Source organism: Stegostoma tigrinum, chromosome 17 (assembly GCF_030684315.1).
Source record: "Stegostoma tigrinum isolate sSteTig4 chromosome 17, sSteTig4.hap1, whole genome shotgun sequence".
Lineage (NCBI taxonomy): Eukaryota > Metazoa > Chordata > Chondrichthyes > Orectolobiformes > Stegostomatidae > Stegostoma > Stegostoma tigrinum.
This window is the reverse complement of record NC_081370.1, coordinates 11,720,151-11,737,871: the sequence shown is the minus strand read 5'-3', so window position 1 is coordinate 11,737,871 and position 17,721 is coordinate 11,720,151. Positions and strand designations below refer to the sequence as shown.

General features: G+C 42.2%; 1 protein-coding gene across 2 annotated transcripts in view; it reads left to right on the top strand.

Annotated features, from left to right (window-relative positions):
- fnbp4 (formin binding protein 4) overlaps positions 1-17,721 on the top strand; it is a 47,132-nt gene that overhangs the window by 8,994 nt on the left and 20,417 nt on the right. For both annotated transcript variants that reach the window (XM_048545277.2, XM_048545279.2), the window contains 8 exons: positions 5,557-5,701; positions 9,959-10,067; positions 10,253-10,576; positions 11,191-11,425; positions 12,385-12,506; positions 12,673-12,777; positions 12,899-13,032; positions 13,945-14,123. In XM_048545277.2, the coding sequence (XP_048401234.1) occupies positions 5,557-5,701; positions 9,959-10,067; positions 10,253-10,576; positions 11,191-11,425; positions 12,385-12,506; positions 12,673-12,777; positions 12,899-13,032; positions 13,945-14,123 (1,353 nt within the window). The remainder of the gene's footprint in view (positions 1-5,556; positions 5,702-9,958; positions 10,068-10,252; positions 10,577-11,190; positions 11,426-12,384; positions 12,507-12,672; positions 12,778-12,898; positions 13,033-13,944; positions 14,124-17,721) is intronic.

The window sequence follows — 17,721 nt, the reverse complement described above, 5'->3', positions numbered from 1 at the left end:
TGTATACGGCTGGTCTAGTTCAGTTTCTGGTCAGTAGTCACCCCCGGGGGCTTGATCGAGGGGAATTCAGTGATAATGCTGGGCTGATGGTTAGGACAGTGGTTAGATTCTTGTTGGAGACATTCATTGCCTGGCACTTGTGTGGCATGAATATGTTGGTTAATAGAGTTATCCTATGCATATTTAGGGAGTTCTTCTCCTTGCCCTCAATACTCTGTCTTCCCCTGGCCTTAAATACAGGCTTTCTGCCCATCCACAGTATATTCAAATGCTCTGGAAAACAGAACTTACTATAGCTCCCTTCCCAAGTTGTTAGCTGATCACTTATTAATGATGGAACTTTAGGAATCCTATCAATACCTAACTGTTATGGTCTATATCCTCCTGCCTTCTGCACCAAATTCTTAGTTTGGTTCCTTTCACACTCCATTACAAAAAGAGCTTTCTGCTGCTCTAGTCATAACTCTTATGTCTATACTCGCGCACACAGCTGAATTCTTCATTGCGAGTTCTACATCTTAAGTCACTGCCTCATTGAAATATCTTGCTAAGGTTAGACTTGTGTTAGGTCCAAAGAGTCCTTCAGTATTTCTTGCAAATGCTGCAATTATCACTTAACCTTTTAAGAACTTATTGCCTTCCATATCTCTTATTTCTGCATTTTTTGCTAAAATTTTTAATGTTTGAGAAACGATGAGCAAAATGCATACTTATTTCTCTAACATTGTTGCCTTTGCCTGAAAAAGACACATTGATTACTGAGCTGAAGGTTTTTGTGACCAATACAATGCCCTGTCTTTGATCAGGATTTCTGATTTCTTCCTCTGAATCCTTTGTTTCATATTTGGTTTCAAATACTTTATAATAGTGTTTAGGACCGTTCATGATGTGGTCATACTTTGAATCGCCCTGGATGTTTGTTTCTCGTGCTCATTTGCTTATAGTAAATTCCAAATCCTCTTTCTTTCTCAAAATTAACCATTTCATGCTGTTCTCATTTCTAATAGTACAAAAGAACTGTGATTATCAACTATGGCCTGTGCCTAGACGGTCACACCCAGTTTGTCGACGTTGTGTCCTCTACTTCTTGTTGAATCGCCAGTTGTCTCCATTGTGCCACGAATGCTGCTGGAAAGGAATGCTTTCACAGGAATTTTGTGTGCTTCTGACATTTGTTCTAGCAGTGTACATCCACAAATTTAACTCTGATCAAAACAAGGTGTCAGTCCGCACTTGACACTTTGGCGCAGCCCAGTAACAACTGCAAACGGGGATTGGGGAATTTTGTAAATGAAGTTTTTTGCAGTCTTGCATACAACCTACTGAATTCTATTATGTGCTCTTTCACACTGCTCATCTTGGCCTTTCTAAATTTTCCAAATCTGACTAAGCTGTCAATAAATTAGCTTTTTGATCAATTTTATCCATGAAAGTTAACAACCAGTCCAAATCTTCATCTGTGATCAAATCGTCCAATTCCCAAAAACCTTTTCATCTTTTCTTACCACTGAGTGGTAACAAGAGCACTAAGGCTATTTACATAGAGATAACAAGGTGTGGAGCTGGATGAACACAGCAGGTCAATCAGCATCAGAGGAGCAGGAAAGCTGACGTTTCAGGCCTAGACACTACTGCAGAAATTTTTAAATATTTCTGAAGAAGGGTCTAGGTCCAAAAAATCAGCTTTCCTGCTCCTCTGCAGCATGGCCTGCTGTGTTCATCCAGCTCTACACCTTGTTATCTCAGATTCTCCAGCATCTGCAGTTCCTACTAAGGCTATTTACATCTTTGGTAAAGAAGTAATCCAGGTCCACATTTGTAACTGCATTGTTCCTCTGGTCATAAGGCCCATTTTCACAAAATAGCAGTGAAAATCATACCCTGAAACATAGCCTGATATGCCGAAGGATAACTATTTAAACAAGATTCAAGACCATGTGTCAGTGCTTTATTTCACTTGACCACAATCCGTAAGTCTCAGTCCCTGCTACTGATTACTAGCTTTCTATAGTTATACAATCAATTCAGGCCCAATTAACTTCTAATTCATATATGCATTACTGTTTCCCTCATTCCCTTATGTATAAAAATCTAGCTTGAATGATCGTGGAGGTAGAAAAAACTCTCAATTTCCAACAGAAATTTTCAAATTACTATGTTGCCCAACATCCAGACACCACAGATTTTGGAGAATTTCTGATTTCTACACTTTGTGAAACAAAGAAGGAGCTGGAATAGGTCATGCAGCCCTTCAAGTCTGCTCTGCCATTTGGTATGATTAAAGCTGATCATCCAACTCAGTACTGTGTTCCTGTTGTCACCTCATACCCTTTGATTCCTTTAACCCTAAGAACTATACCCATCATCATCTGGAAAACATTCCATACTTTGGCCTCAACCACTTTCTGAAGCTCAAGCTCATAACTATCTCAGTGAAGAAATTTCTCCTTAGTCCTAAATGGCCTACTCCGTATCCTTTGACTGTGACCCCGAATCTGGACTCTCCAGTCTTCGGTAACTCCCTTCCTATCGAACTCCTAACCCTGTCGAGTTCTGTTAGACTTTTGTAATTTTCTGAGAGATTCCCCTCACCCATCCTTAAACTCCAATGAATATACAAGCAGTCCCTGGATTGCGAATGAGCTCTGTTTTTGAATCCATTTGCAAGTTGATTTGAACATAACTTAGAATAGTATGCAAGGTGATGTATAGCAGGTGTTTGTAAGTACAGGAAATGTTTTTATGCCAGATCTTTGAAATTACACCCTTCTATAGGACTTGTTTGGAAGTACAAGTATTTGTAAGTCAGACATTCGTAAATTGGAGACACCCTAATGTTCTGACCAAATCATTCTCTCTTCATATTCGGTCATGCTATCCCAGGAATCAGTCTGGTAAACATTCATTGCACTCTATCTATAACCAGAATAACCACCTTAGATGAGAATGTCAAAACTGCACACAGTGCTGTTGGTGTGGTCTCACCAAAGTCTTCCTGTATTCCAATCCTCTTGCTATGAATGCCAGTACCATTTTCCGCCTTCACTGCCCGCGGTTCCTGCATGCTTGCTTTCAGCAGCTGGCGTACAAGTGCATCTCATTGCACGACTCTTTTCTCAAACAAGTGTCATTCAGACCATCTTCCTGTTTTGTGTGGTTAACTTCATATTTACCCTCCATATTCTTCATCTGCCATGTATTTGCCCACTCACTCACCTTGCCCAAATCACGCTGAAGGATTTCTGCATTCTACCAGCCAGGTTGGTGTTGTGTGCAAATGTAGAAAAGTGCTTCCTACTGTCACCAGAGGAAGTGATGATTTTGTTCTAACTACCCTAATCAAATTCGTGAAGTATTTTAAGCACCACCTTTTGATAAACTATGCTTGAGGGAATGCAAACCTGCACTAAATACCCTCTTAATTTAACTGTGTCTGTCTAGTAGCTCTAGTGAATCTCAGTAGGAGCCCTCCAAGGCCAATAATGACTACCGTATGGTACGCTCAAAATTGAATACAGTATTCCGTGTAGGGATTAAATAACTTTGTACTCCAGTTGCTTTGAGCTAAAGGCCAGCATTTCAGGAGCCTTTTACCTTAGTCTTTGTGTCCATCACTAGTTTTTAGTAATTTTAGAACATAGAACAGCACAGCACAGAAACAGGCCCTTCAGCCCACAATGTTGTGCCGACCATTGATCCTCATGTATGCACCCTCAAATTTCTGTGACCATATACATGTCCAGCAGTCTCTTAAATGACCCCAATGACCTTGCTTCCACAACTGCTGCTGGCAACGCATTCCATGCTCTCACAACTCTCTGCGTAAAGAACCTGCCTCTGACATCCCCTCTATACTTTCCACCAACCAGCTTAAAACTATGACCCCTCGTGCTAGCCATTTCTGCCCTGGGAAATAGTCTCTGGCTATCAACTCTATCTATGCCTCTCATTATCTTGTATACCTCAATTAGGTCCCCTCTCCTCCTCCTTTTCTCCAATGAAAAGAGACCGAGCTCAGTCAACCTCTCTTCATAAGATAAGCCCTCCAGTCCAGGCAGCATCCTGGTAAACCTCCTCTGAACCCTCTCCAAAGCATCCACATCTTTCCTATAATAGGGCGCTCAGAACTGGACGCAGTATTCCAAGTGCGGTCTAACCAAAGTTTTATAGAGCTGCAACAAGATCTCACGACTCTTAAACTCAATCCCCCTGTTAATGAAAGCCAAAACACCATATGCTTTCTTAACAACCCTGTCCACTTGGGTGGCCATTTTAAGGGATCTATGTATCTGCACACCAAGATCCCTCTGTTCCTCCACGCTGCCAAGAATCCTATCCTTAATCCTGTACTCAGCTTTCAAATTCGACCTTCCAAAATGCATCACCTCGCATTTATCCAGGTTGAACTCCATCTGCCACCTCTCAGCCCATCTCTGCATCCTGTCAATGTCCCGCTGCAGCCTACAACAGCCCTCTACACTGTCAACGACACCTCCGACCTTTGTGTCGTCTGCAAACTTGCTGACCCATCCTTCAATTCCCTCGTCCAAGTCATTAATAAAAATTACAAACAGTAGAGGCCCAAGGACTGAGCCCTGTGGAACCCCACTCACCACTGACTTCCAGGCAGAATTTTTTCCTTCTACTACCACTCGCTGTCTTCTGTTGGCCAGCCAATTCTGTATCCAAGCAGCTAAGTTCCCCTGTATCCCATTCCTCCTGACCTTCTGAATGAGCCTACCATTTTGCATTTGGATCTTTAAACCTCTCAACTGTGTATTTCCACTAGTGCATTGAGGAAATTACATGAAGAATATACTCCTATCTGAACCCATTAGACCTGAAGCAATTGTCTTTATAATTTTCCTTTTTGAAATTTGTTCATGGGATGTGGGTGTTACTGGTTTGGCCAGCATTTATTGCTCAGCCCTAATTGCCCAGAGGGTAGTTAAGTGTCAGCTGCATTGCTGTGGGTCTGGAGTTGCATGTAGGCCAGATCAGATAAGGATGGCAGTTTCCTTCCCTAAAAGGCATTAGTAAACCAGATGGGTATTTTTCTGACAATCGACAAGAGATTAATTAATTCTAGATTTTCTTTCTGTAAATTACTGGGGTCTTTGGACTAACAGTCCAGTGATAATACCACTAGGCCAATACCTTCACTAAATATTAAATGCCATCATGCAGTTTCATTCAGAAGCTTAATCTATGAATAACTGTTTGCAACTTTCTGTTCTTGTGTACGTGTTAACTGTGTCACCTAATTTGGTGGTGGTCAGGAAACGTGGGTGTATAGTTCTCTATTCTTTCATACAAATCATTATTAGTTTCAGTAAACATCTGAAAGTCCAATACAGGCATTTTGGGAGACATTACTAATTGTAATGCTGCCTACTGGAATATGTTCCCTAGATCTCCTATATACAAACTAATTTACTACCTCTCAATCAGACCACCTAACTGTCCTGCTGGAGAACTATGTGCCTGGAATTAGATGTGTGATGTGTTTTGCGATTCGTGTAGCGGTAATGACTATGCTGTTCTCTTTCTGTGCAGTTAATGTAGATATGGGCGACTGGCAGGAGGTGTGGGATGAAAATACTGGCTGCTACTATTATTGGAATATTCAAACTAATGAAGTAACATGGGCGCTGCCCCTCTATTTGGCTGCTCAACTCCAAGGGCTCCATTACCAACACAGGTAGGTGTTTAACTACAATGGGTCTACACAAGCTCAGTCAGCACACCACTTGAGAAGCATTCCAATGCTGTATTTTGTTTAATGCTGTTTGTCAACACAAAATGGAAGGATTTCAACTGCTGGGTGCTTTGTGTATACAATATAGAATTGCATTAACTTTATTTTCAAATTAGAGAAAAGCTTTAAAATTGGCACTTGGTGTAAATTCCACTTCCTTCCTCCATAATTGCACCCGTGCTTTGAGATCGACCAAGGGAGAGGGCCATGTTCTGCACTGGATTATGTAGAATCATTTGAGGCATCTCAATAGCACTGGCTTGTCCTGGTGCAGCGGGGCAGACTGGAGAAATTAAGATTTGACTTGTAACTTTCATATCCACCCCAACCTGTAATTCTGTGATGTTTGATCCCATGTCATGATTGGACATATGCTTTGATTTTAATGCGTGTGATCTCTGTGGGAATCAGGAGTTTTTTAGTTGCGTGGAATGGATGGAAATGCACATTTGACAGTTGTTTACATACGTTTGTGTCTTTCCATGAGAGAAAGTTTACCACGGTAATGGAGAAGATGCAGCAGTAGCAAAACACATGGCCCAAATTGAGGGCATTGAAACAAAGACAGACAAGCATGTGAGTACTTACAAGAAGAGTGAGGGATTGAAGCTGGGAAGGGGCCACAGCTTGAAATATAGCGCTGATATTACACTGATTCTAACCAAAGAAACGACGTGCGATGTCTCTGCTCCTAGCAGTGTGAAATGTGAAGGGCTGCCATGCCAGGGAGCCCAGCAACTTGATTTTCACAAGTAGTTTTGATTCGACCAATCGCTCATTGCTGTGTAGTGCAACTGGTGATCTTGCATCTACCTCTTCTTCCTGTACCCATTTACTGTTGAGAGCATGTAGAAGGTAACTGATTAGTGTTCTGCAGGTTACATGGAGGCTGTAGGTTAACCATTACAACACAACCTGTAATGGGTTATTTACGAATTTGTTATATTGCTGGAGTCACTGAGCCTAAAGAGCTGGGGAATTTCAGTTAACACTATAGTTGTTCATTCCTTGTTTTCCCCCTCTTGAATTTCAGTGAGGCAAGTGACTAAATAGCGACAGGTACAAAATAAGCAAGGGGGTGTTCAGGCTCATTCGTTGATTTTAGGGCAAGATTTGCTTCAGAGTGCCCCATTTCAGTTGGCATTGGTGCAAACATGTTCAGGAGTTCCTTCATAGATTAAATCCTTAACTGCTAATATGCTGGAGAGATTAGCATGTTAGTAAAAGCAATCAGAATCATAAAATGAAAACATTGCAGGACAGTTCTTCTTTGTACATCGCAGTAATTCCATGACCTGGGTTTTTATTTCCAGTACAATTTATCGTTCGTATTTTCCACTCACCATTAAAAGTAAGCCACTCACTAATGTTCTGATTTTGCTATTTTCTTTTAAACACTGATCCTGATGTCCTGTTTGACCCAAAGGAGAGTGTGTGAAAAGTTATGATGTCCAATTTTATACGGTAATCCACGATTATCCATTCTGTATATGCACCGTACAAGAGTAATGGATGGAGAAGGGTCTCAAGACAGTGACGCAAGGAGGGGTTCACATTTCAACGTGCTGTGTAAAATACTCCTAATAATACACATCATCTAGATCATGAGGTAACAAAGAGAAGGCTGAGGGGTGACTAGGTGGTCTTTAAAATAATGAAATGTTTCCACTTGGGCAGAGGCCAAAAACTAGAGACTGTACAAATTGTTGATATAAAACTGGTTGCGGAATTGTAACTAAGGGGGCCATAAAAGACACTGGTTAAGTTGGGATTTGTGGTAGGTGAAGGGTTAACGTGGAGATATGAATTTATCCACTCTGGATCTATAAACATTGGTATTCGGATAGATTTGGGGGTCCATGTCCGTCAATTGTGGTTAACAGACTTGTATAGTAAATAGTAGACAAATTGTAGCCAAGTGGGATATTGGTCTTTACCAGAAAGTATTAACCTTGCTGAAATTATTTGGGACATTGAGACTATTCTGGGAGTACAGTGTCTAGTTTTGGTCTGTTAATAAAAGGGAGGATAGACTTGCCTTCGAGAAAATGGAACTAAGATTCACTAGATTGGCTACTGAGATGTGGAAACCATGATCAGATAAGCTTGTATTCTCTGGAGGGGTCAGCCATTTTGGACACGTAAGAAATATCTTTGGTCATTTGTGAAGCTTTGGAAATCTAAACCACTGAGACCTGTGACTGCTCACCTGATGAGCATATTATAATCAAGACTAGAGACTGGTTGAATTTTGGTGCAGGAAGTGAATTTTATTTCTAGATTCTATGATCAACTTGAATGTGGAACAGGCTCTAAGGATTGCATGATCTGTTATTACTTATGTTCTTTTTGCGGTTGGTTAACTCAGTTGGTAGGAGAGCAGGTTTGCAGTGCAGAGTAACACCATCTGTAATTCTTTAATTCCCACGAAGATCCCTCCTTCTTAATATTGCTCTTTGCTCGAGATGTGGTAGCCCTCAGGTTAAACCAACAATAGTTGTCCTTCTCTCTGATGGTTCCCTGTGGGACTATGGCAACTTAAATTTTACTTACGATTTTCTGTGGTGGGTGACTATAGAGTGGCCAGGGCCATCTGTAGGCCATAACAGTAATGAAGTGAGCCACAGGTGAGAGCTGTGATGTTTTTAGTAAAATCCCCAGTAAGAGCATGTAGGCACAGTTTCCTTCAAGGAATGGTGCTACCAAATGTTGTCATTGATGCGGGTAGAGAGGCAGCACTCCTCAAGTATGCAGTTTTGGAATTCTTTGCTTGAGATTTTTGACATTGCCTTCAAAAAGGAACATTTACTTTGTATTTAAAGCAAGTCAGTTGTTTAGTTTTCGAAGGCCGGCCATTAGATAATATGCTGACCACTTTAGTGCTTTAGGGTGGATTATTAGGAAATCTCAGAATTTGTCTGCAAATTATAGGAAGATATTAAAGATGAGAGGAGACAAATGAAAATTGGAGGTCCTGTCAATGTAATTTCAATAAAAACTAATTTGCAGTTGGTAAATAAACCCAAAGTATGTAATTAAACAAAATATTTGTTTGTAAAGGCAGTCAACAAAGAAGGGTTTGGCTCAACAGTAAGAGTCATAGCCCTTTAAAACACCATTTTGCTAGCTTGAAGATTGGCACTCTTACTGAAGGGTTGTGACAGTTAGAGCAGGAACAGGGTTGTATAACTTGTTTCATACAAGCTAGCTGCCATTACTGCTTTGGGTTGTTCAGCCCAGATATTTACAGCTCATTCTTACCCTTGGGTTTCCAGCCACCACTTTGAGAAGCCCTGGCTTGTGACTTCAGTGAAGAGCCACCAACCCAGTGTTTTGTTTGCTGTGTGTCTGCAGTCACACAGCTCCAGTTTAAGGTTCATACCCTGTGTTTAGGAACGATATGCTGGACAGGTGTACAGTTCGATTTATTTACAGCAAAGCTCTTGTGGAAGGTTGGATTTCCTGTTTATCACTGATGTGGAGCTCCCAACTGTGAGTGACTTAATGAGATCTTTGACCATTTCTACTCAGAACATAATGGGACTGAACCATTCAGCCACTTAAGCATGTTCCACCTTAGTTGCTCTACTTGCTCCATTTCCTGAGTATCCCTCCTTGCTGTGCTATTTTTTTGACTTGCAATTGAGCCCTAGATTTTTCTGTGTGGGCAGGGCAAACTTTGGGGGAAAGAGTTTTCAATACCACATCATCCCACCGCCAATTTTAAGGTTCTGTCTCTTCATTCTCGCTTTTCCTGACCAAAGCAAAGAATTTCTCTTTCACTTTGATCATTTTAAACCTGTCAATTAGATTGCCCCTTCATGAGACTGCAAGCCTAGTCTGCAACCTACCCACAGAATTAGACTTTTAACCATGGTTTCATTCTGGGAATCTGTGTTCCACCTCTCCAAGGTCAGTCCATTCTTCTTGACGTATGCCAAATGGGTTCCAACCAGCATTTTAAATAACCAATATAACTTGGAACATTAAAACCAAGACCAGGTTATGTAAGAATTAACTGTGCAATATATAGAGAATGAGCAGCCTTTTCACTTGTCTTTTCACAATGTGCAGCAGTATGGATATGACAGTAGCTTTAAAAGGAGTCAGGAAGGCCATTCAGTTCAGGCAAGGTGTGTTGCCATAGAATTTTTGAACAGAGCAGTGAGGAAACACGTGTTACCATATGTTGTCTTTCAGCTCCATGACCCTATCCGCTGGCGAGGTGGAGAGTAGTTATCAGCACACAGGCGTCTATCACCATGACCAAACTGTGACAAAGCCAGATGGCAGAAACCTGAAGAAGAAGGTAGGGGTGAAATAATGTGATATCTGTTGCTTTTCTGCAGGGCAAAGGGGCAACAAAAGTAAAATCTTATGCGGAAGCCTGCATTTATTTCGGTGGGGCCACTGATGTCCAGGTAACTTTGAATTGCGGCCGTTCTGGTTCCATTGTGTGTCATGTCTCTAACCTGTGATTTTCTGGTTCCAAAGGAAGTTAACGAAAGCGTGTTTGCACTGGCCAGTGAGAAGGAGGAACGTTCTGGTGTGGCTGCATCTCTGTTGGCTCCACTCATCCCTGAGGAGGTGAAGAAAGCTGAGGAGAAGTGGCGCAAGAAATTAGTTTGCCAGGAGGAAGAAGTTGCTGAGGAGGACAGTACCAAGAACAGCGGCAGCGTACCTGTGCAAGAAGCAGCTCAAGAGGATTGTCCGAGCTTGAACCTTGTCCTGGAGAGCATAAAGGAAGAGGAGGCTGTGGAGAAAGAAGAGGAGGAGGAGTATACCCGGGAACTAGAATTGGTACTGGAGAGAAAGAAGGTGAACTTTTATTCCATTGAATTGATGCAAGTTGTCTATAGTTTAAAAAAGAATTGTTTGTTTATGATTAGCATAATTAAACTACCATTTGTGTGTTGTCAAGCAATTGTGTGTTGATTTTGAAACAGCTTATTAAACAAGAAGTTCTGATTTACAGTAGAGTAGTGTATGATGCATCATAATAGAACATTCCTTTCTACGGAGGTTGAAGTGTTACTCGCAATACAGTGCGTGATGCTACTAAGAATCTGCCAGCATTAACATTTCATTTTAATTTGGAATGAAAAAATTGATTTGAGCACCACAGTGAGAGATTATGGACTGGATGCTGGGTCCAAGGATAATAAACAGCTGGTGGGGCCAAGTGTACAGTTGAACATTTCAATGCATTGATATTCGCACCTGTACCAATTTTTACTGCATTCCAAAGTCCTGTGTACCAAGGTAAGAAGGAACACTGAAGAAGGTCTTCCAGTTTCACAACTGTAATATCTGGTCACCGTGGACAACATCCACAAAAAATGGCAACAACAAAGACAAAGGCACTCATGCACAACCTTGTTGTAATTGCTTTTTTTATATCAATCGTCGTGACTTGCACCCTGTGTTCACAGGCAGAGTTGCGTGCACTGGAGGAGGGTGATGCCAGTTTGACTGGCTCTAGTCCTCGCTCTGATTGCAGCCAGACGTTAGTGCAGGAGGGACAGGTGTCTGAGAACAGCAAACATGTCCATAGGAAAGGGAAGTGGCAGGCACTGGTTCGCACCTTCAGTCCTGAGTCTACCAGCCATACGTCGGATAACCTGGAGCGTGACACCACCCCAGAGGAAACGCCCCATCCTGAAACTGGTAAGTAGTTGGGAAAACTTCATTCCAAGGGTCCTGCCCCTGATTAGGCTACCAAGCTAGGCCTCTTACTCCAGAATGTGGTTAGCACTGCAAGACCTGATTCATAAACCCCACTGTCCTGTCCACCTTGCTGTTCTAGCAGTAAGGTAGGCTTTCATTTCTTTTGTGCATGGCCTCAGGATGGGGAAAGACTTGGCTAGCTAGCTATGGCAAGTACAGACATTCATAAACCAGCTCAAGTTTATGTCCAGCAGCATTATGGTCACCTTCACAACTCCTCATGATCCTGTTAGTTAAATACCAGTGGCACAACAGTACTATATTGTTTATCGTATTCAACCCTTAACATTTTCAATATGATTCAAAGTGAAATGATCATAGTTTCTTCATATCATACCATATAGAAAGAGCTTGACACAATCAGACACTCTCGGGTCTAGGCACAAACTCTGATTAATGAGTCTTCCTTGGACTCCCTTCCTTAGCAGCACTTTGGGTACACCTACCCTTCTTGAGAGTAATTATCTAATTGCAAGAGATGTTGGCATAATTCAGCAACACCCCATGAACTGTGAAAGCTTTGTTTAAAAGTTAGAATACAGATGAGTATGAGACTGCCTTCATTGCCAGTTTTTGTGACTGTAATGAGCACACTTAATGATTTACACCAAATAAAACCATCTCTACTCTGCCCATTGGAAATGAGCTGTGAGAGTGGACCTTATTTCACTTTACACCTGAAACCAGTAAGAAATTAAGCAGGAATCGCAGTACAGCAATCATTCAGACAGTTAAACTTGGGTTGTTGTTATAGGTTTGGGCAGAAAGATCTTGGTTTAAAAGTGGTTGAGTTTTGTGTGTGACTTTGATATAGCAGAGAGGTAAATGATTTCTAAAACCTGCCCATGTGCTTTCCTGCTTCATGCTTCTGCTCCCCACCACCTGACTTCTCTGTGCAGCTCCTGAAAAGCCAGGTATTGATCCTGAAGAGAGTGACATGGATCTTGAAGGACCTGCAGAAAAGCAAGCAGCTGCACCAAAACCACCACCAGAAGAGGAGGATGACCGGGGTGAACTAAAGGTGAGAAAGCCCAGACTGTGCTGCCATTACAGCTGCCCTCTAGTTTAACTGCTTTGACTATTGCTCGCCCTATACTAGCTTACTAGTGTGATGCATAGAGGGGGTAATGAGGACATCTTGGGGCTGCAAATATTCAAACCTTAATGTGGACTTACACTCTTCTTAGTTTCAGATTGCTGAATTGGCAAACACTCTCTCCAGTAAGCTGGAATTCCTGGGAATTAGCAGGCAGTCTATCTCCAACTTCCACTTCCTGCTACTCCAGATTGAGGTTTGAGAATTGACTGTTCATTCTGCACTAAGTTTGAATTGGTGTTTGACGTGCTCCAAGAGAGCCTCCTTTTCCATGCTGTACACCTCTGTGATTCCGTGACGTCTGTCTTGGGTTTCAGACTCGAATATCAGACTGGCGAGAAGGAGCATTGAATGGCCAATACCTGAAACGTAAACTGCAGGAAGCTGATTTACAGATTAAACACTATGAATCTAATGCATCCCCAAAAGGCTGGTCCTGCCATTGGGACAGGTACGCACTCTTCTACTTTTTCACCTTTCACCTTTGACACGTGACAACCGAACTGTGACTCCCCCCTCCCCATCTCCATGACGACGTGGCAACAGTAGTTGCAGACTGCCAGCTCACTAAACTTCCAAATTGGTAATGCTTCTGCATGTACACAAATCCTAAAAGCAAAACCAAAACCATTGGACCAGCCTAAAATGTAATCCTCAAAATTTGGCCATTTCTCTAACTGAGGTTTGAGTTGAACAGATAGACTGCTCATATAATTGTGTTGAGTAAGGGCTTAACGATAAAGGGGAAAGGGGCGGGAGAGAAAATGCGCATGCAAGAAATGTCTGCGCTTTGCTGGAAATTTCTGAGATGGAATTCCTGAGCCGACTGCACAAGAGAAAGAGGGAAAGTGCCTCCTGCAGCAACTACGAGAGAAGACCAAGATTATTGCCGGAAGCACAGGTCAGAATTATTTTCTTTTTTTCTTACTACAGTTTACTGTATCTGTTAAACATGTAAATGTGTTTTAATACATATATAAAAATTACTGTTTTATTTTTCAGCATGAAGAATATTTTTGCACCAATTCCTTCCTTGTTTGCTTCTAGATAAATGGGGATGTCTGAGTTACCCATCAGACACCCTGTTCAGTGCCACCATTATCAGGCAGCAGTTTTCTCTCACCAAAAACAATGATAATTGGGCCAAAATTTTTTAAATGTTCAGAATATTGATTTTAAAAAAAAACAAAAATACAAACCAAAATTGAATAGTGAGGTTTTCATTAACCTCTGCTTTTCCTAGTCAGCTAGGAGCAGGAGGTTTGAAACCTCTTGTTGGCAAAAAAAAATTTTTTTTTCGCCTCTGGCAGGGTGTGTCCGCAGATACCCCCAAACTAAGTGTGTCCTTTCTGTCACGCCGTAGGGAGCACCGGCGCTATTTCTATCTCAATGAGCAGACGGGCCAGTCACAGTGGGAGTTCCCTGATGTGGATGAGGAGGATGAAACGGTTGAGTGTGCCTCAAGCCTGAATGCTGGCAAGACCGTGTTCTCTACCAACACTCCAGTGAAAGAAATGACCACCTCAATAAGTGATCCGACAGGTATGGGCTTTGAGGTTGTCTGTATCTCTGTTTGGAGCTTGGTTAGATTTGTCCTGCTGTTTATGGCCAGCGCATACTTGGAAATTTTTGATGCTATAGATGTATTAAAACAACTTGACTGAAGACACAGCTTGTCTGGAGTACAGGTCTTCAGTTTTGCCGGAATGCTGTCAGGACCTTTGTTGTATCCAGCATTTTCAACCATTCTTTCATGTCACATGGAGTGAGTCAAATTGTCATAGGACTGGTATCTGTGATTTTGGTCACCACAGCAAGTGAATAGTCATGGATCAACTACTCAGCACTTGTGGCTAAAGATGGTTGCAAATGCTTCATTCCTGTCTTTTATGCTGATGTGCCCGGCTCCTTGGTCATTGAACGTGGGGATATTTATGGAGCACTTTATTCCTGTTGGTTGTTTAATAATCCACCACCATTCACAACTTAACATGCGTAGGAGTGCAGAGCTTAGATCTGAGCTGTTGGTTATATAATTGCTAAGCTGTATCTATTATATACTACTTCTGTTTGGCATGCAAGTCATCTTGTGTTGTAGATTTACCAGGTTGACACCTCATTTCTAGCTATATTTAGTCTAGATTGTGGCACACCTTCCTGAATTTTGCATTGAGCCAGAGTTGACAGTCATGGTAGATTGGGGATATTCCAGGTCTTGAAGTTATAGTTATGATTGAATACAGTTCTGCTGATGGCCTGGCTTTAAGTCTGCCATGAAATGAAATGGGCAACATCCTTCAAGTGTGTGGTGATCCTTCCTACCACCCTACACAAAAAAAGGAGAATGCATCCAACCTGGCCAATTACCGCCCCATCAGTCAACTCTCGGTCGTCAGTAAAGCGATGGAAACTGTCATCAATAGTACTATCAAGCAGCACGTACTCGGTGATGGCCAGTTTGGGTTCCGCCAGGGTCACTCAGCTCCTGACCTTGTTACAATCTTGGTTCAAACATGGACAAATGAGCTGAATTCCAGAAGTGATACAAGAGTGATAGCCCTTGATATTAAGGCTGCATTCGACCGAGTGTGGCATCAAGGAGCCCTTGCAAAACTGGAATCAATGGGTATCACAGGGAAAACTCGCACGTGGTTGGAATCATACCTGACATCCTCCTTACTAGCATCTACTTCCCCTAACCTACAGCCTGTTTCTCAGTCCTCCCCTACAACTAGCTCCCTCTCAGTTGCGAATACCAAAGACAAGTACTCATTAAGGACCTGTCCTACCTCTTTAGGCTCCATACACAAATTCCCTTTTACAATCCTTGATCGGCCCTACCCTTTCTCTTATTCCTCATGTACATGTACCTTGGGGTTTTTCCTTGATCCTATCTGCCAAGGTTTTCTCATGCCCCCTTATAGCTCTCCTAAGCTGCCTTCAGCATCTTCCTGGCTAACTTGTACCGCTCTAGAACCTTTTCCGATCCTTGTTTCTTAAACCTTATATACGCATCCTTCTTCCTCTTAAATAATCGTTTGACCTCTCTTGAGAACCAATGCTCCCTCACTCGATCGCATCTTCCCTGCCTGCTAGGGACACACACACATCGATCATATGCAGTATGCATTCCTTAAACAACTTCCACATTTCTATAGTGTTCTTCTTTGACAGTATCTGTTCCCATTTTGTTAGTTAGTTCTTGCCTGACAGAATTATAGTAACCTTTACCCTGCTGTTGTACCTATCCTTTTCCATGACTATTGTAAAAGTAACAGAGTTAGGATTGTTATCGCCAAAATGCTCTCCTACCAACAGGTCTAACACTTGGCCCGGTTCATTGCCAAGCACCAAATCCAAAGTGGCCTCCCCTCGTTGGTCTATCTACATACTGTGTCAGGATTCTTTCTTGAATGCACTGGACAAAATCCGCTCTATCTAAACTCTTACAACTAAAGTGTTTAAAATCAATATTTGGAAAGATGAAGTCACCTGTGACTTCTGCACCTTTCCAGTATCTGTCTCCCAATCTGCTCCTCCACTTCTCTGCAACTATTAGGGGATCTGTTTTTAAAAAAAACCAACAAAGCGATTGCTCCTTTTCTTGTTCCTGACCTCGAGCCACACTGACTCTGTAGACATGTCATTCTTGAACCGCCTTTCAGTAGCTGCTATACTAGCCCTGACTAACAATGCCACTCCCCCATCTCTTTTACCATCTTCCCTATTTCTTTTAAAGCATCTAAATCCCAGGACTTCCAACAACCATGCCTGTCTCTGAGTTACCGAAGTTTCTGTAATGGCCACAACATCGTAGTTCCAAGTACTGACCCATGCTCTAAGTTCATAAAATTCATAAATAAAGGTGCATCCATGACTGCTACCTCTGCGAGAATGAGGTCAAGTAGATTTTTCCGTCTTGATCATTCTTTCAGTATCTGCCCCTTGTAGCAGCTTACTGTTTTAAGACTGAGGCAGTGGTGGAACCAATCTCGGTGATGGGCACTGAGGTTCCCTGACCCTGAATGCATCCTACATTGTTGCCACCTTCAGCGCTCCCTTCAAGAGGAAGGAGAAGGAGTGCTGTTTCAGTAGATGAGTGTCAGCTTTAGATCTGTGACTGAGTGCTGACTTCTGAAGGATCTCTGGACCATCAGGTGTCTGGAAGCAATGAGGGATGCCACAGTAAACCCGCTGGAGATCTGTATTCTGAGTGGTAGGATGTCTGTGGAAGAGTTTCTTGTCATACCTATTTTCTGATCAACTTTTTCAGAAATGTTACTGCAAACCTCTGGAGCACATAGGCTTGAACCTGGCCTTTGTGGCTCAGAGTGAAGGACTCCAGTGCAAGAGTTCCTGCATTCCTCAGGGGAGTGATTTGAGCCATATCACCTTCAGCTGCTTTGACACTGACCTTCCGTCCATCGTAAATTCATGAGTGGGAATGTTCACTGATGGTTGTGTAATGTTCAGTACAATTTGTGCCTCCTTGGATACTAAAGCAGTCCTTGTCTAATGTGACAAGACCTTGACAATATCAGGACTGATGACGAGTAAGGGTCATTCATGCTATACATGTGCCAGGAAAGAATCAGCCATCACCCCAAGGCATTCATTGACTTTGCTGCCACTGAATCCCCCGCTATCAATAATCCTGGAGGGTACCATTGTTCAAAAACTGAACTGGATCATTTATTGTAGCCACCAGAGCAGACCAGAATCCTGTAGTGGTAACTCATGTCCTGACTCCCATAGCCAGTCCACCATCTACAATGTGGAAGTGTCAGTGTTGGACTGGGGTGGTCAGGGTCAGAAGTCACATGATACCAGATTATAGTCCAGCAGGTTTATTTGAAATCATAAGTGTTGCCCCTTCATCCAATGGAGTGAAGAACAGCAAACAGAGACAGAATTTATAGTTAGAGATCAATGGGCAGAGAGATCAAAAGATCAAACAAATGCTTTGAGCGGAGTGTCGAATGATAAATCCCTGCAGGTGATCAAAAGTGACAGACTGTGTGAGTAGAGTGTCAACATCTAAAATCCAATTAAATGAGGCAGAGAGATAGTCGCAAATAATTAAAAATAAGGTAATGCTGGAGACAGACTAAATGGCTGGAATAACATAATTGTTATAAGA